Source organism: Jaculus jaculus, chromosome 7 (assembly GCF_020740685.1).
Source record: "Jaculus jaculus isolate mJacJac1 chromosome 7, mJacJac1.mat.Y.cur, whole genome shotgun sequence".
Lineage (NCBI taxonomy): Eukaryota > Metazoa > Chordata > Mammalia > Rodentia > Dipodidae > Jaculus > Jaculus jaculus.
Genome location: NC_059108.1, coordinates 20,862,739 through 20,890,416, shown reverse-complemented (window position 1 = coordinate 20,890,416; position 27,678 = coordinate 20,862,739). Strand labels below are relative to the sequence as shown.

The window sequence follows — 27,678 nt, the reverse complement described above, 5'->3', positions numbered from 1 at the left end:
CTTCTCCTTCTAGGCACGCTGGGACTGTATACCCAGTGCTGCATCATGCCCCTGGAGTGGGTTCTGGAGGTCCAAAATCATCCACGCCTGCGCAGCAAGCACTGTCCCCTGAGCCATCTCCCCAGCCACGACTTGAGTAACTTTATCTGATTAGGTTAGCAAAACTGGAGAAGGGACAGAGCACTTGTCTAACAAGGGCCAGCAAGCAAGGCCCCGGATTCAATCCCCAGCGCTGTAGCAAAAAGGAACAAACAAAACCGTGGAGGTGTTTTGCTCCAAATACGCCTGCCCCGTGTGCCTCTGCTGAGGGATTCCCTACCAGGCACCTCCTTTGTCCTATGCAAACGTGATATGCCTCCAGCTCCTGGAGCAACCATCACAAGCAGGGCCTTTGTGTTCTCTTATGTCTTAGGTCACTCCAGCTCCAAGAGGTCCAAGTAGCCTTATTCACACTGGCCTTGGCTGAGGCTCAAATTAGCAGTGTTTCCTAGGCCACTGTCAATAAGGAAAGTCTGGCCCCACATCCTTAGCTCTCAGGCTCCAAAGCTAACTGGCCTACTTTTACCGTAAGCTTGCAGTTTAAGATCAAATCTGACCATGTTCCTTCTTCACTCATTTTGCTTTTAGATAATGAATTATTAATTAATGTTTTCTGGAGCTTTATGATAAGGTTCTGAGTTTGAGTTTCCTTCTCCCATCTTCTCTTTTCTTCACAGGGAATTTGGTTATTCACAGCCCACTGGTTCCCTAGCCAGCCAGAAGTCCTGGGACCCATGGGTCCCCTGTGTATAACCAGGACAAGATATTTCCTCCTAGATCTAGAATTATAGCAGCTGATTTTTACTATTGTCTCCATTCAAATAGGACACTTTGCTCAGATCTGCCCTAATTTTTGCAGGAGACAGTGTGTAGCAGGAGCCTGTTCTCTAGACATAGTCAATGCACTGCTTGGCCCTTGATCCCATCACTAATGTCCTTGGTATCAACCCAGCTAGGGCCTCTGGGAAGACTGCAGAATGAGCTCATCAAACATGACTGATGTTAGTTCCCACGCTCAGAGCAAATCAGTCTGTAGGCCCCAGGGGGAGCATTCTGTGGGTTGATGCTTTATCAGGAATCAAAGCAAAGATTTGGATGCATGTCAGGCCAGGAGGTGGCTGGGGATGGATTCCTGCTGCATCATGCCCAGGTGTATTGTTTGTGAGACCAGACGCATGCTGTCACCTGCCTGAAGATCCCAGCAGTCCCACAAGTGTACCCAAAGCTGGGTAGTGTATTTCCCTTTCATAAAACCACCGTTATCCCAGTGAATGCTTAGAGTGGAACCTGCACTCCTCGCTATTGTTTCATTCCATACTGGGACTTTAAACACACTGATTCCAGCCCCTCATAATGACTCTTTTTTTTTTTTAATTTTTATTTTTTTTTATTTTTTTTTTTTATGATTTATTTGAGAGCGACACAGAGAGAAAGACAGATTGAGGGAGAGAGAGAGAATGGGCGCGCCAGGGCCTCCAGCCTCTGCAAACGAACTCCAGACGCGTGCGCCCCCTTGTGCATCTGGCTAACGTGGGACCTGGGGAACCGAGCCTCGAACCGGGGTCCTTAGGCTTCACAGGCAAGCGCTTAACCGCTAAGCCATCTCTCCAGCCCTCATAATGACTCTTTAAGAAGTCATTAGTATATCCTTTTTTTTTTTTTTTCTTTTTTTCAGAAAAAACTCTTGGGATTCAAGTTTAAGAGACTTTTTGCTCAGCAAGTATCCAGTAAGCCAGAGATTTGATACAAGGCTATCAGACTCGGAACCCCTTGTAATGACAGTTTACCACTGAAATATTTATCTGTGTTTGGGTGACCACAGTTTCAGAGCAGGGGCTGGACTGTCTCAGAATTTGTACTACAAATTTGCTAAGCGTTGAGTCTTTGTTTTTGTTTCATAGCTAGTGGGAACTTTCCTGATAGGGCATTGTGGGAGCCTTGCCCTGTTCTTAAAAAGTTTTCGTGTCCTAACATGATGACTGTGCTAGTTTGTTTTTTGTTTTTTTTTTTTTTAATCATTATCAGAATAGTTCATTTTACACAAAGCAACAGGAATCCTCAGGGAAAATATTTGATATTTGTACTTAAAACTGAGTGAGTGGATATGCTGGGGACTCTGTATGTTATTATTCTGGGATTTAGAAAATGTCCCACTGAAGTCACACTGGGTGTTTCTAGGTTAGAAACCTGAAGCAAGGTGGCCCTACTTGAGCTTGTAGGATAGTTGTGTGGGAAACATGAAAGGTTAGAAACGTGCGTTCTCTAGATTTGTGTATGAATTTTCAAGTTGATGGGTCCAAGCTCAGGGACTTCAGGCCTGCAGAATGCACTGGTGGGTCAGGTAAGGTGCTTGTGTCTAAGTTTTGTGTCTGTGTGTCAGCTCTGCCTAGTCTACGGACTAAAGGCGAGAAGATAGTGTGTGCATGATGACAAGAAATGTTACATGGACTGAGGTTTGACATCTTCAAAGACAAAGTCCCCTCACTCCCTTCCAAAATGAAAGACATATTTTATGATCAATAGGGGAATCAAAAATTGGGTACATAAGTGATAAAACAAGTTTTAAAGACCTGTTAATCATAGAACCATTGTGGTAGATATGTGTTAGCTATATATTTTCCCAGCATTTCTGAAAGTTTAAGTTTTTGTTATAATATCATGTTAGATGGGATAAAAGATTCATAATAATTCACAGTTAGAGAGCTGTGGTTAATTCCAGAAAAAAATAGACTTATTGTGAACACATCGGCCATGAGATAGGACTTTCTGCTCTTGCTTAGGTACTGTTTTTGTTTGTTTGCTTTAAACTGAACAGCTGTGGCTATTAGTACAGAGTCTGAAATTGGTGGGTATCATTGGATGACATGTTTGTGATCCTAACACAGCAGCAAGATTATCATTACTATTGTCACCTACAACATACTCTTAATGCCAAGTCTCTGTTCTATGCCGAGCTCTAAACCAGGTGTTGTTACTAAGCCTTTACCTTATTTCCGACCACAGTGTAACAGATGCAAGAAACCTTATTCGAGAGATGGGAATCATTAGGTCTATTTCATGCCCGAAAATCTGAGCCGGGGGGAGTCCAAGACACGCTGTGCAAGGTCACACCTCTAACTAGGATGTTGTCAGGATTGAAACCTACATACGGAGCATCAAAGCCTGCACCGTTGCCTCCAGGCCGGCGCTGCTCAACATGTGGTCCTGGGCAGCAAGCGCCCCGCCCATTCCCCCGTCTCATCAGGCGCTGGTCTGAGATGTAGGAGATCAGCTCTGCCTCGGGACTGCAAACCAGACCCTGCATTTTAACAAGCCCCCGGCTAGTTCTCATGGGCACCCATCTGTACCGACTCTGGAAACTTGAGGCGGTGACTGTGGTCCTCTAGGTGCAAGCCTAGGGCCTAATGGGCTTAGTGAAAATGGGCATGCCTTTCGTCTCAGTCTCAGGTATAGCTGCAGCACCAGCGTGGCTAGCTTTCTGGGCATGAGCCAGAGGGCGAAGGCCGTGAGCCAGGAACCCTATTTCTCCAACACAGGTCAAGCCCCCTGCTTGACCTGTGCATCAGCCTTGCTTCTGGCCATCCATGTGATGGATGGCACTTAGATGACCCCGCCTGTTTGTGGCTCCATTTCTTTATCTTCCAAGGGGGACAACAGCTCTGGCTCTACCTGCCTCTTAGACAGTACGAAAATGCTGTTAAAAGTTTAAAAAAAAAAAGGCAGGCTTGGTGGCGCACGCCTTTAATCCCAGCACTCAGGAGGCAGAGGTAGGAGGATCGCCGTGAGTTCGAGGCCATCCTGAGACTGCATAGTGAATTCCAGGTCAGCCTGGGCCAGAGTGAGACCCTACCTCGAAAAACAAACAAACAAATAAATAAATAAATAAAAGTTTAAAAAGCAAGTATGTCCATATCTGATAAAAATAATTTTTTAAAAAAAGTAAGAAAGCAGGGCAAGAGAGTTAAGGCACTTGCCTGCAGAGCTTAAGGACTCAGGTTCGTGTCTCCAGACCCCACATAAGCCAGGCGCACAGTGGCGCATGTGTCGAGTTCATTTGCAGTGGCTAGAGGCCCTGGCACAGCCATTCGCTTTCTCTCCTCTCTGTCTCAAATAAAAACAGGTAAATAAAGTAGAAAAGCAGCAAGGCAGAACAAGAAGAGAAGAAACAAGAATTGTATCCTGGAGGCAGCAGGGCACCCCTGCGCTGCCCCCACACGAGCAGGCACTTTCCGAGGTTTGGCGCTGGCGTGCTCTCCAGGGCGGGTGTTCCTGCTCACAGCTGGAGCGCTGCTTCTGCCCCCAGCCTCCCTGAGTTCCGTCTGAGAAGAGGACGTCCTCGCGGAGAAAAGGACTCCAGGGATGCCATTCCACGCACGTGAAAACACGTTGAACGGAAGAATTCACCGCCCTCATCTGCTTGTGGTGCCTAATCTAAGGCTTACCACTCAGGCCCATTCACTGACCCTTTAAAAAATATTTTTATTATTTCTTTATTTGATAGAGAGAAAGACAGAGGGAGGGCGGGAGGGAGGGAGACAGAGAGAGAGGGGGGAGAATGGGCATACCAGGGCCTCCTGCCACTGAACTTCAGATGCATCTGGCTTTGTGTGAGTACTAGGGAATCGAACCTAGGTCACTAAGCTTTGCAGACCAGGACCTTGACAGCTGAGCCATCTCTCCAACCCCAACCATCCACTGATTCTTGATCGAGCTCTGAGCCACTTCTTTACAAATGCCAAAACATTTAACCCTTGCAGTCCTCAAAGACAGCTATTTCCCTCAAGGTGCAGAAGAGGCAAAAAAAAAAAAAAAGGTGAAATGGTGGAAACGAGGTGCTCTTAGCTACCAGGGTGAGGAGATGCTGCCTTCATGCAGATGCCATTTGCAAGCCAGAGAGATGTCACATTCAAACACAGAATCACTTCCAACATTTCATTGTCTGAAATAACTATTTCTTTCCTACCAACGATTGCCTGGGACCATAGGAAGAGAAAAGATGACAAGTCACTCATGTCTGAAATTAGCTTGTAAATGTTTGCTCTGAGCAAAGGAGCAGGTACCCTGGGGCCTGACACAATGTATCTGTCTCTCCTGTCTGCTGTCCCGTGAGTTGGAAAAGGCAAAGAAATGAGGATCGATGGGTCATTTTGAAAAACATTTTAAGAAAGACGAAGAAAATGAGCTCCTCTGCAGGGTATTTTCAGAGAAGAAGAAGTCTTCCTGTGGTTTGATAAACTTTCATTGCTAGTTTAGAAATGACCACATTGTATTTTATATTTCCCCAGAAATGAGGCAAAAAAAAAAAAAAACAACCACTGGATGGTGAGCCAGGCGTGGTGGCACATGCCTTTGATCCCAGCACTCGGGAGGAAGAGGTAGGAGGATCACCTTGAGTTCGAGGCCACCCTGAGACTATTTCCAGGTCTTCCTGAGCTAGAGTGAGACCCTACCTTGAAAAACAAAAGCAAAAACAAAACCTTGTGTGGTGACTCCAATTGAAGTCTTTTAGTCTTTTATGGGGATTTACTGGTTGGGGGCTGTGCTCCTCAGTCTGGTTCCTATACCAGGTGACTGGGTGCTTAGGGTAACTCCTTCAAGGAAAAGAAATAAGACCAGAGCCTTCCGACTTCCCTGGCCTCCATAAATTTGGAGACCAAAAGGACTTGGTCAGGGAAGAAGAGAGACACCCCCCCCCCCACTTCACTGGCTCAAGGACATTCCTCACCTGCTCAAGGACAATCCTCACCGTTAGCTAATTTCAGTTTACTTTCAGGGCCCTGTCCACCCTCACAGCAGCTGACTGGCTAGATCATAGTCGACGTTGGAGAAAGAGTGACATGAAATCTCTCTTGCTCTTCCACCCCATTTCTCTTTCTTAAGGTACAAATATGTAGGATTCAGGCCATGTGTGAACATGGGGAGCTCAGAGGTGGGACAGAGATAGCTTGAAGCTTTGGCAGGCCTGGTGGTCTGCATACAAGATGTCCTCCATAGGCTCACGTGTTCGAATTTAAGCCCCAGCTGATGGTGCCACTCCAGACAGTTGTGGAACCTTTCGGATTCTTGCTGAAGGAAGTGTGCCACTGGGGGCAGGTCTTAAGGTTCCCTCCAGGGCCCACGCTCTCTTCTGTACCTCTGCTTCCTGCTCGGGTCCGCCATGCCTTTCTTGCTGTGATGGACTTTGTCCTCTGGTACTGTAAACTGAGTTAAACCCTTTTCCATCCATAAGTTGCTGCCAGTCACATATCTTGCCCCATCAATGAGAAGTAACGGACACAGCAGGCATTGGCAGGAAGTGGCCAGGAGCCCTGGCTGTCAGACAGGATGGTACGTGTCCCTCTTTCCATCACAGTGATGCAGATTTTGGAATTCAGGAGGGGGTCCTCAAGTTTATGAATCTCAATCTTGTGTCCTGTCCTACTGGTTTTTTTTTGGGGGGGGAGGGTTCAAGGTAGGGTCTCACTCTGGCCCAGGCTGACCTGGAATTCACTCTGTAGTCTCAGGGTGGCCTTGAACTCATGGCAATCCTCCTACCTCTCCCTCCCAAATGCTGGGATTAAAGGCGTGCACCACCACACCCGGCTCTGTCCTATTTTTTTTATATATATTTTATTTATTTGCAAGTAGAGAGAGAGAGTGTGTGGACGTGTCAGGGTCTCCAGTCACTACAAGTGAACTCCAGATGCGTGTGCTGCTCTGTGCATCTGGTTTACTAAGGAACTGGACTCGGGTCATTCGGCTTGACAGGCAAGTGCCTTAGCCACTGAGCCAATTCTCCAGACATCCTGTCCTGTCTTTAACAAAACCTTGATAAAAATGAACTCAGGAAGGATAAATTATGAGTCATTAAGTTTGTTTGGGGAGGAACCACAAGCTGAGGCTTATTTAAAGGAAATTGGGATCTAGGCAGAAGGCTAGGGCAGAGTGCCCAGCACGTGGGCCGTAGGAAGCGAGGTCGTGTGGAAGGCAAGAACAGCCGGTGAGATTCACGTAAGGGGAATGGCTGCAGCAGAGCCGTAAACTCGGGGAAGCCAGAGCCGAGGAGCTTGTGCAGGGAGGTTTAGATTTAGATTTTAAAGTTAGGACAAATGGTGGTGACTTAAGGAAGTGTAGCCGACAGAAAATTTCAAAGCAGAGACCGGGAAATTTAGGTTACAAATGAGTAGTAAAGGGGCTAGGGAAATGCCTTAGCGGTTAAGCACTTGCCTGTGAAGCCTAAAGACCCCAGTTCGAGGCTCGATTCCCCAGGTCCCACATTAGCCAGATGCACAAGGGGGCGCACGCGTCTGGAGTTCATTTGCAGTGGCTGGAGGCCCTGGCACGCCCATTCTCTCTCTGCCTCTTTCTCTCTCTGTCTGTCGCGCTCAAATAAAAATAAAAGTCTTAAAAAAAAAAAAAGAAATGAGTAGTAAAGAGAGCTATACCCATGGTTACACAGGTAGCAGACCCAGAGTTTAGAAAAAGCAGCACCCACGTGGTAAATGTAGAATATAAGAGGAAAACACGTGGTACATTCAGAGACCTAAGGAAAATCATACCTGTAATTAAAGTGAGAAGTTACCCCAAGGTATAAAGCAGAGGTGAGCAGAAAAACTCAAACCAGGAAACAGTACTCGGCTCCGCCACCCCTCCCCCATACCTAACTAGGCTGGGGTAGGGGAGGGAAGCCAGACTCATGCATATCCAAGCAGGACAGAGTCAGACCAGGAGGAATCGAGGGAGGGAGAAAGGGCTGGCAACAGCATGGACAGGCCTTTATAATCAAGTGAAAATAGATTCTTGCATCAGATTCAAGGGTGCAAGGGACAGCTGATTGGTTTGTAGATTGGATGGAGCAGGCTTCTGAGCCAGCCCAGCTGGGTGGTGAAGGGCGCCTGTCTAGGTAGCGTGCTCCGCTGTAGATCGCAGAGGGCACTCTTGACTCTTGGGGATGAGTGAGTCTTCATCAGACATGAGTTCCGTTCCTGCCAAGAGTTCCACTGATGCCACAGTAGGGTGGCATTAGTTCTCTCCGGGCCTCCGTTCCTAACCGAAGCTGTCCAGAAGAAGCCATCTTCCTCCGGTTTCTCCCTCAACAGCCGAGTTAGGAATGGGGCCTACTCACTAAGCTTTTTCTTCCTCACTTATTAAGTGGAGGCAATTAGTGCTTCATACCATCTATTTTGTAACTTTTACATAATTTTCTAATGCTTTTTATAAGTTCCAAATAGCAACATTACTACTAGTTCTTACTTAACAAATATTGTGAAGGAGTACACGGGATCCAAGTAATCATAGTAAAGTTTGTGACCTTAAAAGATATATATAATTCTTAGATATGACTACAATGTAATATGCTACCTCAAATAAACCATAGAGAGTAAAACCCACTTGGGGCTCCTGGAAGGAATAACATCTGTAGCTCACTGCTGAAATGGCTAAGGAGGCTGTGCTGAAGTTTCTAGATGTTAACGGCCAGCATTTTCATGGTAGTGGAGTCTTAAGCTTAGGAGTGAGAGTATCTCACAGAGAAAGGATCCAACTATCTGGGAGGAGAAAGCTCGAGACGGATTTCACGAGCCAGTCATGCCTGTAAGTCAGACGTGCCTTTGAGGACACCAGAGCTGGGTAACAGGAGACACGGGCATCTAGATTTAAAGAACTCAGCATAAACATGATGTGGTCAAAGCCAGCATGCCCCCCACCCCCATTGACGTCTTGCAGTGTGGACTTAGGACTCTGCAGTGGACGCATTGTCTAAGCTCAGGATAGATTGAAAAGGTCGCTCCACTGGGATTCAGGAGCAAACCGAGTTCAGTGTCCTTGACCCAACTTCTTGCAGGCTCTGTGCTTCCATTTCCAAAAAGCACTTGAAGTGAGGCGCTGGTTACTGGAGCCTTACCAGTCCAGTCTGCCTTCTAGAACGCCTAAACGGTTTCCTCCTGGCTGCGTTTTCAGTTTCTGGAGAGTTAGACCACTGACTGCCCCCCCTTGCTCATGCTCTCTCCCCACAGCCGGACTTACTTTGGTACATTTCGTAGTAAAGGCGTCCTTATCTAGGGGTGAAAATAGAGAATACCCTGTGCATAAGTTAGCATGTGGAAACTTTAAGATGGATACATGCCAAACCCTTCCAAAGAAAAGTCCAGATAACCGGCTACAAGATTGAGCAGCTTTCATGAGACCAGTAATGGAAAGCATTTTCCCTCGGTGCTTGCCACAGAAAAGGAGATAAAAGCATCAAAAAAAAAAAAAAACAAAACCATAAAAGATGAATTGATGGGAAATGCGGGTGTGACCACTGAAAGGGCGATGGGTGGAAAAAAGTCACAGTATAAAAAAATAATAATAAACTGAGGAGAAAAGAAGGGCACAATAGACCCAGGGAAAAAAAAAGAGAGATCGCATAAAAACTTTCAAGAGTAGCCTGGAAAAAATAAAGCTTTACGAGTTTAACAGGAGGTCTCTTTTCCTCCCACCTGTGGAGAGCAATTGGCACTGTCTGGCTGGACGTTTGTTTTGTCTTCTTGGCAGGAGCCGAATTGTTATGTTAATATTCCTCTGGCTGAGTGTTCCTTGCTGAGGTTGAATAGAAAGTTTTGCAGAAGGGAAAATTCTGAGCCCCAGGTTTGTTCATTTGGGCCACTGAACCCATCACAGAGTTCATGCTTCACATGCAAATTCTAAGAAATAATTAGTGTCATGGCAGATATTTCCAGCATCTAATGAAAACCCAAAGGAAGTATTAGAAACTTTGCTGTGGGTGAGGTGTGCACAGACTCTAAGGTTTAGGTCTGGCAGCTCCTTGGGACAAAGAAGAGATTGCTTCAGAACAGGGCAGCCAGCCGAGCCCTGGAGTGTCCACCTCTTGGCACAGATCTCTCCTCTCTTTTCCATTAACATTGGCTTTTCCTTAAAGGTCATTCCATGATGTGGCTCTTAAAATATTTTAATTGTCTTTGCACAGAGTGAGCCCAAACCCCTGGGTCTTCAGCACAAAGTGTCCTAATCACCAGTGCTTTAGGAGAATGAAAATTTTAATTTAAGAATTACTGAGGCATCTGTTGACTTCTTTTCTTTCTTTCAAGGCAGCAAAAATCACTCTAATCTTCTTGTCAAGTGACCTTCTTCACGGTCAGTTGTCCTCTGGGTAGCCGATTTCAGCCATGAGGCTACGCCCAAAGTGAAGATTGAGCTAATTTACAATTTGTGATTTACTTAAGACCCCTTAAAACTCATACTATCCAGAGGATTACAAAAATAGATATTTCTTAATTGCAAATGAGCCTGTGGCTGGGGATGATTTCACACCTCCTTCTCCCCATCTCACCTGCTTTAGCACTTTCCTCTGCTTGGTGCCTCCTTTCTCACCTCCCCTGTTGCACACACTGATTTTCAAAAAGGGTGATAATGTGGCTTTTTTCATGATGCCTCTCATGGCAGTGACAAATGAACTTAGTTAAAAATCAAGCCCATGTGGTAACAAGGTTTACCAATCTAATAAAGAAAGTCTCTGTAAATAATATTAAAGTTTAGGAATTAGAGATACTAATTGAGTCATTTATTCCTGAGGAGCAACTTAAGCAACTAGGCCTATTAAAGCCTATAGGTCACTAAGGTACCATTCAGGCAATCAATTAATTCAAAGTCTAGAATCTTAGCTATTAGCACTTTTCAGCATATAGTATAATGTCCAAGAGTTTCTAAACTGTGCTTCTATCAAATAATGACCTCCACTGCATGGACTAGGGTTTAACAGTACTGGTGGACAAATTTCTTTTATTAAAAATATGTTCACACTTTGTCAATTAGCCACCACTTTACAATATGCTACTTTCAGTGTAGTATAGACCACAAAAGGCTAGTTAACTTCAATTCACACCCTAAGGGTAATTAGTGAGCATTTGAAGCATGCTTTTCAGAAATCTATATTCCTGTAGAAGTTAATTAGCATGTTAGGTTCTGTAACCTGACAAGAAAACATAGAAGCGGTCAGAGGTCGGTCCCCCCACCACCGTCAGTGCTTGCCCCAGAGCTATGAAAGGCAGCTTCAGCCGCATTACAGAAGATGTTTAAATTGAGGGTATGGATAATGTTCTGACATTATTATATAGGATATAAAGATTGGCATCATGAATGGTGTATGAACCAGCCAGGATTGGACCAGTAGAAGAAATCACTCTAGATAACTTAGTAGGAAGGGATAGGTTTTGTAGGCCTGCTGGAAGATCTGGGGTACTCTGAGGGATCCCATAAGTCACAGGTCTGGATATCAAAATTAACCGATGGTGTGCCCTGTGAAGGGAATGTGGAGGGGCTGCCTGGAAGCCACCCGCAACTCACGGGTCTGCTGTCTGCAGAAAGGCTTGCTCCTGGCTGCAGCTGTCAGCGGGGATCCCAGGCCACCCTTCCCTTTCTCACACTCTTTCCCACGCGAGGGCTTCTAGTCGATGCACTGTGACTTGGAACTCCTGCTAGAAAGACTTGAAAGAATAGGCCTTGCCTAGAGAGGAGATCGTCTATAAAAGAGCAAGGAGGGTTTTGGTTAGTGCCAAGCAGTGACCACAGTGGGAGAATCTGACAAGTCTAGCATCCTTGCCACGAGGGGTGGGCTCTGCAGCCTTCCAGGGCCGCCTTCTGCAGCGATGTGGAAGGCCTGCATGTTCACTGTACCATATGCTGGCCCTGCCTCCCGCTGCACTTAATGGGAGAGACTTACTGGATACCTGAAGCTTCCCCAGGTCTGCCTCTGGTGTTTGTGGTGCTTATTGCGCATTGAGCTGTGTGAGCGGGACGCTAACAAGAATGAGTATTTGGAGTTAACAGGGCTCCTTCACTGTAAAACGGAATTGATGTCTTCCTGGCTGCTCACCCTGCTCACGGGCTTATATAGTCATTCCCTGCTCAGTTTGTGGAATTCAGCTCAAGCCACCCCGTATCTCACTCAGAGTGCTAAACAGCATGGTGAGATCATTGAGGGTTTACCTACAGATCCTGAAAAAATGTGACAGACTTAGTACAAAAGGATTGCAATATGCATTTTTCTCCCAGAAATGCTTTCCCAATCTTTAGTCTGTAGACTCTCTTTCCTGATAGCAAACAGAAGCAGATGACAAAACACAGACTACATAAATATTAATATAAAATTTTGGATGAACTTGTTACCCTCCTTCCAACAACTATTTTGTTAATGTGAGCATATGTTCATAGTTTCTTTTTAAAATCCGTACACAAGGCTGGCAATGTGGCTCAGTGAAGAACGCCCGCCTGAATTTCACACACACACTATGAATTTCCTGGCATGAAAGTATTCCTAATTTTTTTTTTTTAATGATTGAATCTACACTTTAGTTCATTGTATCGCAAAGACCTCCCAGTATTTTTTGAAACAACTATAACTCCCATGACCTGCTGCCTGAATATTGAAGTGTGAACAAGGTCCTTTGTTGTCTATGCCCAAATGGGGTTCAAGCACAGGACTGGACTTCTTGGTTGTTTTTTTTTATGACTTTGTGATTAGCAAAGAAAACTATCAATTCTTTCCTTAGCAGATAAAGACAAAACTCCTGATAGCTTGCATGTCACTGCTCTGTTTTTCTGACACTTGAACACATTCTGTCCAAAAACCTTTCTTGACTTGTCATCCTTCTTAATGACTCACAAAATTTTTAAAATGGGTGTTACCTATTCAGAACTATCATGTAATGTTACTACATTGTTTATCAAACACTTAAGGAATTGAATATTCACAAAATTTGACATCCTTATTATTAATAATAATAATTTTTTTTTTAACCTAATGATGGATAAGCCTAGCCTGGGATTTTCCTCCCAAGGGGAAAAGCCTAAGGAAACTAACAGTGAAACATTCATCTGGTCAGCAGAACCTTGCATTACTGCTTTCTGGATTGTCCTCAAGTTAGAACACAATTCTTCACTCTACAGTTGCTGTGGGATATGCTGGGATGTGTGCATTGCAATTTTGGTGATTCTGAGCAGTCCTTTAGATCAAAGACTCTCTGATCATTTTTAAAAATTGTTTATTTATTTATTTAGGAGAGAGAAAGGATGATAGATAATAGATAGATAGATAGATAGATGATAGATAGATAGATAGATAGATAGATAGATAGATAGATAGATAGATGATAGGCAGAGAATCGTCACACCAGGGCCTCTAGCCATTGCAAAGAAACTCCAGACGCATGTGCTACCTTGTGCATCTGGCTTACGTGAGTCCTGGGGAATCGAACTTGGGTCCTTTCATTTTGCAGGCAAGTGTCTTAACCACTAGCCATCATCTCTCCAGTCCTCTAATTATTTATTTTTTTCCCTGTAGACCAAAGAAGAGGTTGTAGTGAGGGGCACCAGGGTAGCACCTGAGTGTTACCCAGTGGGGGATGTCTGCTCAGGGCTCAGCACGGTGGCTTGGGAGGCCATGGAGAACTACTCTGCCTTAGAAGCTTGTTAGGGAAACCACCGATAATGTTCTCCCATCGTCACCCACTGGGGTTGGGAAGTAGGACTAAAGGGACACTGCATAGGACAGACAGAAAGGACATAGTGTCCAAATATTGGAGGTTACCCTCTCCTCCCACCCTGGGCACATCGCTGCGTTGCAGGGCTTTCTCATCAGAACTGCTTACTTAGTGCCTGTTAAGTCACATTCTTACCCATCAGACTGCCCTGCGCTGGTGCTCCTGTCACAGCACATTTGGGGTCCTGCTGGTGATGATCGGTCCGCTGATTGACATGACAAGATCTTCGTTTCAGATTAGCTCACAGAATCCTATGATGAGCGCTCACATCTCATCTAGCTTCTCGGAGAACCATGCTGATGCAGAACCAAAGGCTCACGGAAAGCTATCAGCGCCGTTTGCTGCCAAGATTACTTAGCGTATATTAAAATAAAACTGTCACTTCCCGTTTAGTCCTCAAAACCACTGGTTTTTGGTGTGAAAATGGCTTAGGTTACAATGAATCTGTGTTCTTAAGTCTTTCTGGGTGATGTGGAAGCTGGGATTTTCCCAGCAGAGCAGGAGCACACAGTTCAGTTTGCAGGCTCCATCGATGAGCTTGGAAGTTCAGGAAGATGTTCCTCTTCTGTCTGTCCCTGGTGAAAACTGGCAACACTGAGCAATCTGTTTTGACTCATATATTGGAAACAACAAAAAAAAGTCCTCATGAATGATAAGGAACACCCTATTAGAAACTGCTTGCTCTTGAATGACGTGTTTACGTGAATTAATGGTGGAAATTGGTTGGCTTTTCTAAGAGTGATTAAAAGAGCCTGTGGATTGTATTTCCTAAGCAGGATTTGCCAAGCTTTTAATGTTTTTAAAAGGCAAAGTTGGAACCAAGCTGAGCTATCAAGGTTTCCTTCTTTTAAGCAGACTTGATATTGTCCTTGGAATCAAACTGCCTTTAGGTTGCTTAAGGGAGTCTAGCGAGGCATTTTCAAAAGTCAGGCACCATTGTCTTGTCACATTGCTCTGCATTGATCCCTTTATCCAGGGCTTCTGGGGTGCACCGGTAAAGCCATCTCGTCTTATCTCTTCGCAGGCTTGCTGATTGGCGCTGGCTGCGCCCTCTATCCCTTGGGCTGGGACAGTGAGGAAGTGCGGCAGACTTGTGGCTACGTTTCTGGCCAGTTTGACCTCGGTAAGTTCTCCTCATGGTTGGGATCTCTTTTATAAAAAGAACCTCACCTACCACTCCCTGGAGGCAGAAGGCTCTGTGTTGCAGTCCGGTTCGCATTGCTGGTAGAAATCACCCAACCAAGAGCAGCTTCTGGGAAAAAGAGATTTATTTTGGCTTACAGGCTCGAGGGGAAGCTCCACGATGGCAGGGAAAAATGATGGCGTAAGCAGAGGGTGGACATCACCCCCTGGCCAACATAAGGTGGACTACAGCAACAGGAGGGTGTGCCAAACACTGGCATGGGGAAACTGGCTATAAAGCCCTTAAGCCCGCCCCCAACAATACACTCCCCCCAGGAGGCATTAATTCCCAAATCTCCATCAGCTGGGAACCTAGCACTCAGAACACCTAAGTTTATGGGGGACACCTGAATCAAACCACCACATTCCGCCCCTGGCCCCCATAAACTGATATCCATACATGATGTAAAATACAATGCATTCAGTCTGACTTTAAAAGTCCCCATAGTTTTTATCAATCACAATGATGTTCATACATTCCCATAGTCCAAGATCTTTTAACTGAGCAATAATACCAAAATATAACCTAAAAAAAACCATAATGGCACCGATTAATATTCACACTGCAAAAGATGGCATTGGGCATAGCAAAGAAACATTCAACCAATACAAGATTTAAAACAACCAGGGCAAATATCAAACTCTGTAGCTTCAAGTCCAGCAACTCTAGCCAGTGACAAATCTTCAAGTCCGATAATTCTTTTTTTTTTTTAATATTTTTTGTTCATTATTTATTTATTTATTTGAGAGCGACAGACACAGGGAGAAAGACAGATAGAGGGAGAGAGAGAATGGGTGCGCCAGGGCTTCCAGCCTCTGCAAATGAACTCCAGACGCGTGCGCCCCCTTGTGCATCTGGCTAACATGGGACCTGGGGAACCGAGCCTTGAACCGGGGTCCTTAGGCTTCACAGGCAAGCGCTTAACCGCTAAGCCATCTCTCCAGCCCAAGTCTGATAATTCTAACCAGCAACAAGTCTCTGGCATTCCAATTCCGCCCCTCCAGCTAGGCTACTCACAGTCCTGGGAAACTTCATCGGGGCTGGCAGCTCCTTGGCAGCCATCTCATGGTCCTGGCATCTCCATTGGGTCTCCACTGCAAGCCACGGTTCATCCTCATGGCCCCATGGGGTCTCTATGCAGACAACCAGCAAACCCGCTTCACACTGCCCATGGCCATTTCCAAAACACAAGACAGTGTTGCAAACTCAAGACCCTCTTTCCAGCATTTCCTATACTCCACAATACCAGGTAGGGTGCCAATTTGTTAATCCAGGGGGGAATAAAGCAGACTTTTTTTTTTTGGTTTTGCAAGGTAGGGTCTCACTCTGGTCCAGGCTGACCTGGAATTAACTCTGTAGTCTCAGGGTGGCCTTGAACTCACGGCGATCCTCCTACCTCTGCCTCCCAAGTGCTGGGATTAAAGGCATGCGCCACCACACCCGGCTAAAGCAGACTTTGAAGAACAGGACACTCCTTGAGCACTCAGGCCCCTTCAAAAGAGTCTACAGTCTTCTTGTTGCCCCAGCACAGGTCAGCTAGCCCAGTCTCAAAGGTTGTAATCTCTCAGTTGCAGCTGAACGGGCAACAGTTCACCCAAAGATTTTTCTTTCTGTGCCATATCCCTCTGCTCACACCAGTTCATTTCTACGCAAAGCAACCCTGCACAACTTCTCAGGACACGGGCATAAGAACAAGCTTCTCATACAAACTGCTAGCCCATTCCAAGCACAGCTCTTTCTCACCCTCATAAGCCAAAAATCACAGTCCATAGTTCTTACTGCATTCAGGTCTTTCAGCTCTGACCAGGATAGACCATCAAGCTGTATTTACAGCACTGCAAAGCATCTCTTAGGCCAAAGTTTCAACTCCTTCCACTTTCCTCTTGAAAATCAGCTCCAAAAAGGCTGAAGCCACAGTCAGGTGTCTAGCAGCAATCCCACTCCTCGGTACCACTTTACTGTTGCAGTCCGGTTCGCATTGCTGGTAGAAATCACCCAACCAAGAGCAGCTTCTGGGAAAAAGAGATTTATTTTGGCTTACAGGCTCGAGGGGAAGCTCCACAATGGCAGGGAAAAACGATGGCATGAGCAGAGGGTGGACATCACCCCCTGGCCAACATAAGGTGGACCACAGCAACAGGAGGGTGTGCCAAACACTGGCATGGGGAAACTGGCTATAAAGCCCTTAAGCCCTCCCCCAACAATACACTCCCTCCAGGAGGCATTAATTCCCAAATATCCATCAGCTGGGAACCTAGCATTCAGAACACCTAAGTTTATGGGGGACACCTGAATCAAACCACCACACTCTGGAAAAGGCCCATGGAAGGAAAGCACTCTGGGATTGCATACAGCCGGCCGTCGAGTGTGAGGGTATATGTACACTCATTTCTCCGTCTGTTAAGTGAGGAATTATTGATAACCTTCTGTGTGCTGGCAGTGTGCTTTGTATTAGACTTGCAAAGAAAAGAAATGGCTCTGCTCTCAAGAGTTTACATCCACTGATTAATTTGTTCAGAATCATATATTCATTAGTCATTGCATATGCTGAAAATGGACATTTCCAGGACAGTCCTGGATATGACAATGAGGGCAAAGCCATTTCACTCCAGGGCAATAAGTGCTTTGTGAAAGGAGAATGGAGTTGGAGCAGGGTCCTAAACAGAGTAATGTGTGTGATTATCAGTCGACAGCAGCCTCTAGCAGGCAAGCAACCTGCACAATGAACGGAGAAGGAAGGGCAGCAGAAGCTCATCTGGGGACCAGAGAAACCCCAGCAGCAGGATAAGAACAAGATTCCACGCCAAAGATGTGATGGAGTGGGGGACAGTTTCCAGGCTGAAAAAGAGCCCTTTGGGGATTTGCTTTTCTGTGTTCCAATGAGAAGGCTTAGGTATTTCCCACTTGCATTCCACTCACTCACATTGTAACCCATGGAATTTCTCAGGGAGTACTGAGTATTCCTCATGTTAATTTGTCAAAGTTGGTGACTGCTTCACTTGGTTGATAAGCTTATATTTATTTTACCACTCCCTTATTTCTCTGCAGTGGGTCTTTAGTTTATTTTCGTTACTATTATTTTAAGACAGGTTCTGATGGGTTTTAGAACGAATGTAAGTGCTGTCTCTGCTAAATTACTTTCTTGGAGAATTTTCAAGAATTATTATTAACAATCCAAAGAATAATAACCATAGAAACACATTGCTGTACAGGATAAGAAATGTGTTTCTTTCACCCATCACTTAGTGGCTAAGACCTCTATAGCAAAAGGCAGGTTGGTAAGCATATGGAAATTCATTTAAGATAAGTTTAGCATGGCATGAGAACCTTCATAGTGAAATAAAGACCTGATATAAAGGGTAAACCTGTGGTTTCTGTACAGGTTTGATGAACAATTGGATAGACATGGAGAAGTGTGACTGGATGAAGAGGGTGACCCAAGGCTCATAAACTAGCCTGTGTTGGAGAGGCGTAGTAAGGCCTATCTGTTGCTGTCTCCCACTGTGCCCTCATCCTTCCAACCACAGATGTCTTTCACTTTCAGGAATGGTGAAGGCATGACTCACAGGAGGCTCCTATGTCCCACATCAAAGGGAATTCACAAAAACCATCTTAGATTTTATGACATACTTCATGGGGAAGGTCAGTGAAGGTCAGAGTTACCTGACTGCTTCTGCTATTTTCCCAGGTGTGAAGATGCCATATTTGAGGGCAGCATGAACCTTGAACTGTGAAGCCCATTGTGGTCATGTGATAGTCACTGTATTCTCCTACCATGTGGATGGACATCCTGAGTTTCTGACAGAGCAACACATGTGATTTACTAACTTAAACATCTACTTGTCATATTAAGCATTCCACTCTAAGAGGAGCGATTCTGCAGGAACTAACCTAAAGGCGTTATTATATCCCAAATCATTATTTTTTTTTTTTGAATTTTCACATTGGAACATCTACAAACGTTTTTCCTGTTAATATAGTGACATTAGTAGAGCCAGGAACATGCCTGTCATCTGAGCAGTTGGGGTGCAGAGGCAGAACCTTGAGGTCAGCGTGGGCTACATAGCAAGAAGATAGTGATGAAGTGGACAGAAGTGTACTGGAGCGATGGCTCAGTGGTTAGAGGTGCTTGCTTGCAATGCCGCCAGCCTGTGTTCAAGGACCAGCATCCAAGTAAAGCCACATATATATATATATATATATATATATATATATATATATATATATATATATGCATAAGTGGTGCATGCATCTGGAGTTCCTTTGCAGTGGCAAGGGGCCCTTGTGCACCCATTTTCATTCTCTCGCCTTCTCATAAATAAACAAATATATTTTTTTTAATGTAGAAGTGACACAATATTAAAACTTTGAAAAATTAAAAATGAAGCAATGGTTTCGGCTTAGTGGATGAAATCATCCTGCTTTCATCAAAATGTATACGAGTGCTGGTTTTCAGTAGAAAATACCGGGCTTTAAGTACTGCCTAATTTGCAAAGGAAAAAAAAAAACAAAACAAGAGATTTTCCTTTGTCCTATTCCTCTTCTCTCTTGGAGGACAAAGTTTACCTAAGTTTGGATTAGCTTAGTTGCCAAGTGTAGACAAGAAAAATAGAGCTGGCCAATAGCTTTGTGCCAGCTCTATGTTTTGTTGGTGGTGGTGTTTTGGAAGCAAACTGTGTCCAGGGGAAATATTTTAATGTAATGTTTGGCCTTTTCTTTCCTAGTGTTTGAGGCATTCTTGGCTGTTTTACACAGGCCCCAACTTGACTAGAATCCTGTTCTTGCTGGCCTGTTGCTATTGTGCCTTGCTGAGTTAATTAGCAGGTCTTAATGAGGCTTTGAACTTGTGACTGTTGTTTTCTTTGCCCCAGTATTTTGTATTTTTCCAGAATTTAAAAAATCATTTTTGTTGTTCATTTTTATTTATATATTTGAGAGTGACAGAAAGGCAGAGAGAGAGAGAGAGAGAGAGAGAGAATGGGCACACTAGAGATGGCTTAGTGGTTATGCACTTGCCTGTGAAGCCTAAGGACCAAGTCAGAACTCACTGCCCTTAGAGAACATAGAGCTGGCAAGGGGGGAGATTTTAGGAAAGAAAGCCATATGTTAAATAGGTACAGTGTGGCCACTCTGGTAGGTACAGGGGTTGATTGCTGACATTATTCTACCATCACTGGCAAGAGTAAGCCAAAGATTGACAAGTATTCTACAAAGGGTCAGATAGTAATTTTTCAATTTTACAAGCTGTATGGTCTCCATTGCAACTACTTAAGTCTGTAGTTGTAGTGTGAAACATTGTAGACATAAAGCTTTATGTAAAAAAAAAAAAATGAGCAGTGAAATCTGGGCTTTAGTGGCATATGCCTTTGATCCTGGCACTTGGGAGGCTGAAGTAGGAGGAGTGCTGTGAAGTAGAGGCCAATCTGGGGCTACAGACTGAGTTCAAGGTCATCCTGGGCCAGAGTAATACCCTGCTTTGAAAAGAAAGGGGGGTTAGATATGCTCATCTGCTAATCTATGCAGCCTCTGGGACAGCTGGTGAGGTCTTAGGATGGTGGATGACTTCACTTAGCAGCCCTGTTCATAATTCAATGTCAACTGACCTTCCCTGGGGGCTTCTGAGCTCAGTCCTCATGGCTATATAAGATTTGCATAGTAAGAGCAAGTGTGGATATTATGAGGGGGTGAGTGTCCAGGAGATGAGGGGAGAGAGACAGGAAGGAAGTAGCTTTCTTTTTGCTATGCTTCCCTGTCTGAGAAGGTTTGAATCGCAAAGATCAGCCATGCCCAAGGTCCAAAGTAATGCTGCATTTAGATGATGGTTAGCAAAATCCTCCCAACAAAAGATCAGATGTCTTGGAAAGGTAACAAGTAGTTAGGCAAGAAGCAATTTCATAAAAAGACTTACATCTGTGAGCACAGCACAGTGTGATAGGAATTCAATATCCAAGTGACTCCATTTCTTAGAAAGGAAAATGGGGCAGAAGGTTGCATTTTTGTGTTAAATGCAGAGTTTCAAGGCAATTTTGTGAAAATAGCCATTTCGACAACCCAAGAAATTGTTACCCTGCTGACCTTTCAGGCATACTTATTTATGAGGAGGAAGAGTATTCATGAATTATGTGTGTGTAGTGTATGGATGTTCTGTGCACATGTGTGTGCACATGAGTGCAAGCCCGTGTGCCCACATGTTTCCGGAAGCCAGAGGAACATGCTGGGTGTCTTCCTCTGTTGCTCCCTCACGTTGTTTCCTTGAGAAGGAGTCTCTCTCTCTGAACCTGGAACTGCTGTTTTTGAACTGGCTGAGCAGCCCAGCGAGCCCCAGTGATTCTTCTGCCCCCTCCTCATCTCCCCCCCCACTGGGACTGGCGTTACAGGCATGTATGGCCACACTTGTCCGTTATGTGGGTGCTGGGGACCCATTTCAGGCCCTCTTAGGCATTTATGCTTGCATAGCAAGCAGTCTTACCCACTGAGCCATCCCAAATTTGTTCCTTTTTAAAAGAGGGATTCCAGAGTCCAAGCAGGATGCACAGCAGATGTTTAAATCTCCGACTAATAGTGTAAGTTGCCGTGACAGTGGCTCTCAACCTTTAGCATCAGAATGAGAAGCACTCCTGTTGGGAAGGTGGATGCTTTAGTCTCCACACCTCAGAACTTATGATTCTCTCAGTGGTGTTGTAAACGCACATCATTTCTATGCATGAGGATGCTTTTAGGTTACAATAGCCTGGTCTAAGCTCACTAAAACCAGGAAGACGTTTAACGTAAATCTTAGGACAGCACGACCATAACTAAGGTGTTCAAAGGTGTGGTGTGTAGCACGGCTATGACTATCTGCCATCTATAGGCTGGCTTCATTCTGAAGCTAGCTCTCCCTGTGATCATAAATGCATTTGACACCAGCAGCTCTGAACATCCCTGTTCATGTCCAAAGGAAAGGGGAGCCGTCTTCCCCAGTCCTGCACTGGTAGTCTCTTTCTCACTTCAACTGGGGCAGACTCTTGAACAGGTAAGTGCTGCCAGGGGATCACATCTGCTCATTGGCTTCTTATGATCCAGCCTGGAAGTACTTAGAGTTTTCTAGCGCTGGATTTCGCTAAGAACTTGGGAGAATTGTACGTTGCGGATGAGGCCGGGAAGAGACAAGGCATCTCAGCCTGTCTCCCTTTGTCACTCCTCAGTGACCTGTGCTCATTCCGTCAGTGCTGCCTGTGGTCATGGCAAGGATCAGTAATGGTTTACGCTGTGCAAGTTCACAGTGGTGATTTTCTCCATTGTTCGTTGGAGGAGCAAAAGAGTTCAAGTGATAAGAGCAATGCACAGCGTAGTCCAACATCTGGCCAAGGCTGGTAGCATTGCAACGCATGTGCGTGTTTACTGATCAATCTTCTCCGCAATGGTAAGCTTGGGTTTACATATTAAGCGTAAGGACTTTGCCATTGATTTAATCTGTGCCTCTGAGATATTTGCATCCACCAAAGACTTTTCTAATTATAACCTTATGATCAAAAGCAGTGTTTCAATTAATTTGTCTTGCTAATATGCCGAGTAAATTTGAGTAATTATCGCTTTCATTTGTGATCTAATTTGATTAAGAAGCCATTGTGTTTCTTGTTCCTGCTCCGTTATGCTGCTGGCATCGAAGTCTTCTGTTTATTTGTTTGTTTGTTTATGAGGGAGACAAGAGGCAGGGAGAGGGCGGGGTGGGGGGTGCCGGGGGGGGGGAGAATGGGCACACGAGGGCCTTCAGCCGCTGCAAACAAACTCCAAACACTTGTTCATTGGGCTTATGTTGGTAAAGGGAAATTGAAACTGGTCCTTGGGCTTCCCAGGTAATTGCCTTAACCACTAAGCCATCTCTCCAGCCCTTTTTGCCTTCTGACATCTAACCACATTTGATTTGTAAACTTTGGAGAGCAGTGGAGGTTATAATGTGAACAAAAATAGTTTCTTCTTTCCTCCTTTACTTCCTTTTTTCCTCCATTTATTTATTCATTTATTTATTATTTTGGTTTTTTGAGGTAGGGTCTCTCTCTAGTCCAGGCTGATCTGGAATTCACCGTGTAATCTCAGGGTGGTCTTGAACTCATGGTGATCCTCCTACCTCTGCCTCCTGAGTGCTGGGATTATAGGCGTGTGCTCACATGCCCTACTTCTTTATTTAATTTTGAATCTTTTCAAGGCTAGTACTCATGAGTTCTTCTCACTCAGAGTGGCATCTGTTTTCCTGCTGGCACACAGAGACCTTTATTAGTGGGGAAATTAACAGGAAAACCTCTCATTGGCTTCTGTGACGTTTAATATGACAAGTATCATCTGGCTAACAGTCAGTGGGCTCCTGTGCCTTGCCTGGAGGTGGGGGTTACTCCCTGAGTGGGCAGATCCCTGGCCCTGGAGTTTTCTGCTACAAGAAGGCTTTCCTGTCTCCAACAGAGCTGAAGTGTCCATCGTTCGGTTTAGCAGGAGTCCTCTCCTTCTCCGTGCATTGGCCATTGTGTGAAGTCAATTTATCATCCTATTTTGCTATTACTGTCTGGGAAGCTACTGCGTAGTAAGATGCTGAATATGCATCAAAATTTAGTCTGAGGTAAGGTCTTTGAAGCGGTTACATTGTCTTGTTTTCAATGTGGATATTAACTAGACCCTTTCCAAACACTTTGACTCTTAATTCCAAGTTACTGGAAGTCATCCCGAAGTTCCAGGCCGAGCTGAGTTCTCGTAACCAAAGCCTCCGTGCAGGCAGACGTCAGAACAGAGCTGTTGCAGGTTCACATGAGATTCGAACTGGGCATTCTGGGCACGCGTACCTGTGTGCTCTGGAACTGAGCTCCAAGTGACTTTGAGAAACATCCGCCCATAAGCCAGTTTGGGCAGTGATGGTGTGAATGAGCAAAGCACTCAGGCAACAACCCTGCAAGTAACTAGATAAGCTAGTTTTTCTGGTTGCTTAGGCTTCCTGGCCCAAGATGGGAAGACCAGCCTCCCTGGCCCAGTAGGTCCCAGGACAATGCAGGAAGCAAGGGCATCTCCATTTGAAATCATGATGCAGTAACTGCCTCTAGCTCCACTTGTTCGTATGTGGAAGTAGGTCTACTTCCGACTGCTTCCCTGAACACATCATTGTAAGCTTCCTCGTCTGGACCTGTGGGACGGGAATTCTGCAGTTCGAGTGTTCAGCTTTGTGTTTGGTGTTCGGTAGATTCATTTATTTAGTGAACGAATACATTTTATCTTCTTTTATTTATTTGGAAAGAGAGAGAAAATGGACATGCCAGGACCTCTAGCCCCTGCAAATGAACTCCAGATGCATGTGCCACTTTGTGCATTTGACTTTATGCGGGTCCTTGGGAATCCAACCAGGGCCTTGAAGCTTTATAGACAAATGCTTAACTGCTGAGCCATTTTCCCAGACCGTGAACAAATACTTGTTCTGCACATTCGAGGTAACAAGTTAGACCACACACGGGAAATTGTGAATAAAGCTGGGCATCATGGTGCACACCTTTAATCTCAGCCTTTGGGAGGCAGAGGTAGGAGGACTGCCGTGAGTTTGAGGCCACCCTGAGTCTACATAATGAATTCCAGGTCGGCCCGGGCTATTTTGAAAAACTGAAAGAAAAATAAAAAGAAATTGTGGATAAGATGAACACAGTGTTTACTTGTGTATCCTAGGTCTGCTGTTTATTGAAGAAAGAGAGATGGAGGGGCAGTAGAAGAAAGTAAGAAGCAATCTAGAGACTAATTTCTGACAACTAAAACGGCAGCTTCCATCATGTTTCTCTATGCGTTTGGCAGTTGATACCCTGACAAGAACCACGGCCTTGCTTCCTCAGGGTTAGCCGCCACTCAGATGGAAAATCAGGGTCACGGTCACAGCTTAAAGACCCAAATACACAGATACACGTATTTTTAAAAAGCATTTATTTCCTTTTCTCCCTAAAGTCTTTCCTGGTAAGGTCTTTCCACACAGGCTCATTTCCACTGTGTATTAATTCATTTTTTAAAAACCTCATTCAGGTGCTTGTAGCAACATGTGGCTATGGAGATAAGCTATTACATAAATAAAAAGGAATATCTTTAGGAAACCTGTGAAAAACAAGATTTTCTGAAGATACAACCTATTGCTGACTCTACCTTCTCAGATGTGGTGTAAAATACTTAAGGAAACTCAAGAACTAAAAAGACTCATTTTGTTTATTCCCTTTTGTTCTATGTATCCTTAGCTGTTTCCTACTGTATTCCACTTGAAACTTAATGTTGCTCCCAAAAAGCACTAATTTTACACTTAATTGTTTTTGGAAGATATTTTTGGTGGTTGGGATTACCCCTCAGAGGTGAACATTCAGGCTGGAGAGTTGGCTTAGTTAAGGTGTTTGCCTGCAAAGTCAAAGAACCCAGGTTTGATTCCCCAGGACCCATGTAAGCCAGATGCACTAGGTGACACATGCATCTGGAGTTTGTTTGCAGTGGCCAAAGGCCCTGGCATGCCATTCTCTTTCTCTCTCTCAAATAAATAAAAATAAATACATTAAAAAGAAGTGAATGTTCTTCAAGTGACTATGACAGTGACATATATAAGGAAAAATGGATCTTTAAAACAATCTGGTGATGTGAACTTCATATTGACTAAACCTGTGCATTGTATTACAATTCCCTAGAAGTTAGGACTGTGAATTATTTGTGCTGAATCAGCCAACTCCTGATAATGTGATACAACTCCCTTGGAAAGTCTTCACCTCCCTGCCCCCTTCCTCAAGGGATTGTAATGGAAAAGATTGACAGATTTCTTATTATGCCCTTGTATATAATTGTATATTCAGAATGGTAACAGGAGAGAAAGCCTTTTCGCTAATGCTGCTGCGAGATTTGTCTAAACACAGACATCAGAGGAGAGCTCTTTCCATCTTTCTTTTTCTTTCTTTCCTACTACTTCTTTCAAAGAGGGTCTTACCATATAAACCCACACTGGCCACAAACTTTCAATCCTCCTACTTCTAAGTACCACTTGCTGGAATTATAGCCGTCTATCACCACATCCGGATTCAAAGCTTTATGCTATGGTTGTTAATCCCAGGAAAACTCCTTCTGCCTCGGAACTGAGAACTCATGGCTTGTGCTTACTCCTTTGTGAATTACCTTACTATATGCTTTTCTTTACTCGTTAACAAAAGACGGGGTGTGAGCTGAGGAGATGGTCCAGCCGGTGAGGTGCTTGCTGCACAGGCATGAGGACTTGAGTTTGGATCCCCAGAAACAGCCGGGTATGGAGGCGCACGCCTGTCATCCCAGCCCGGGGGAGGCAGAGACAGTGAGTCCCTGAGGCTCACTGGCTGGCTAGTCTCACAGAATTGGTGAGCCTGAGGCCAATTTAAAGAGCCTGTCGCAAGTTTTAAGGTGGAGAGTAAAACACCTGATGCTGCCCTCTGGCCTCCAGACATGCACACGTGTATGTGCACCCACACATCCATGCAAACACGCATATACACACATACATGCAAATGAACATACATGTAAGCACACATACATGTAAACACACATATGCACACATACATGTGCAAAAGAAAAAAAAGATAAAAGCTGGAAAGTAGTCACTTGCTTTTAGTAGCTCTTGCCCAGTTAGAAAAATGCCATTTGTCACCACTGTAGGGAGCGTTTTGGAGTGGAAAGGATAAAATAAAGAACTGATATGATTTTTAGTTTGATTTTAGCCAGCATTTAAAAAATTTTTTGTATTATTATTTATTCATTTGAAAGAAACAGAGGCAGAGAGAGAGACAAAGAGGGAGGGAAAGAGAGAGAATGGGCACACCAGGGCCTCCAGCCGCTGCAGACGAACTCCAGACTCATGCACCACCTTGTGCATCTAGCCAGCATTTTTTTTTAAATTTTTTATTTATTTATTTGAGAGCGACAGACACAGAGAGAAAGACAGATAGAGGAAGAGAAAGACAGATAGAGGAAGAGAAAGAGAATGGGCGCGCCAGGGCTTCCAGCCTCTGCAAACGAACTCCAGACGCATGCACCCCTTGTGCATCTGGCTAACGTGAGACCTGGGGAACTGAGCCTCGAACCGGGGTCCTTAGGCTTCACAGGCAAGCGCTTAACCGCTAAGCCATCTCTCCAGCCCTAGCCAGCATTTTTTTAATGCTGACAAACATTAACTAATATAGGGGTGGGGGGGAACCTCATTGTTCAGCTCTCCTCTGAAAATACCATATCAACGAATTATTTTAGATATATGCATTTTTCTTCTAAAAGAGGCTGTTAATAGAGTCAAACCATAACTGAATTTGAATCTCAACTTTATTTCTTTGAAACGGTTTGATTGTGGGCAAGGTATTTGAGCTCCCAGAACTTCTTTTCTCCCTCTGGAAGGAGGTTAAAAACACCTTCCTCTCAGGTGAGGGTGCAAAGGGTGATGTGAACGAGTAAAAAATGGGTTTGCACTAGTAGAACTGCAGCAGCTGCTCATTGAGCCATTCTGTATAAACACCCACACAGGCCTCGTTTCGATCATGTTGAAATGGTTTAAGGATGGACTATGTATTTCCCCATCATTTCAACCAACACCATTTAAAATATAACCTCAGTCACAAATACTGCTTCCCTCTTTAGTCATTAGTGGTCACAGTGTCATCTGGGATCATTCCTAAGGGCTGTGGACATTGTCATAGAGTTCTGTTGACCTTCCGCTGAATAGCACTGACTAAAGGAATTCCTTAGCTCTGTCTAGCTTGTAGTTGTCATAGCTTGCTGTCGCACTGTCATTGATTATTCATTGCCGTTTGTTAATTACGTCTCCTGTCCTCATTCTCTCACTTCTAATTTGTGTCTTTCAGTCATCACTGACCACTTTTGCCTCGTGCTTTAAAGGACCACCACTTGCTTCTCTGCTTCTGAGGGCTTTGTGTCTTTGAAGCAAACAGTTGGCATACA

General features: G+C 44.7%; 1 protein-coding gene across 4 annotated transcripts in view; it reads left to right on the top strand.

Moving 5' to 3' along the window:
• The window catches only part of Lhfpl6 (LHFPL tetraspan subfamily member 6), a 263,352-nt gene that overhangs the window by 214,251 nt on the left and 21,423 nt on the right, over positions 1-27,678 (top strand). For all 4 annotated transcript variants that reach the window (XM_045155254.1, XM_045155253.1, XM_045155250.1 and 1 more), the window contains exon 3: positions 14,581-14,679. In XM_045155254.1, the coding sequence (XP_045011189.1) occupies positions 14,581-14,679 (99 nt within the window). The remainder of the gene's footprint in view (positions 1-14,580; positions 14,680-27,678) is intronic.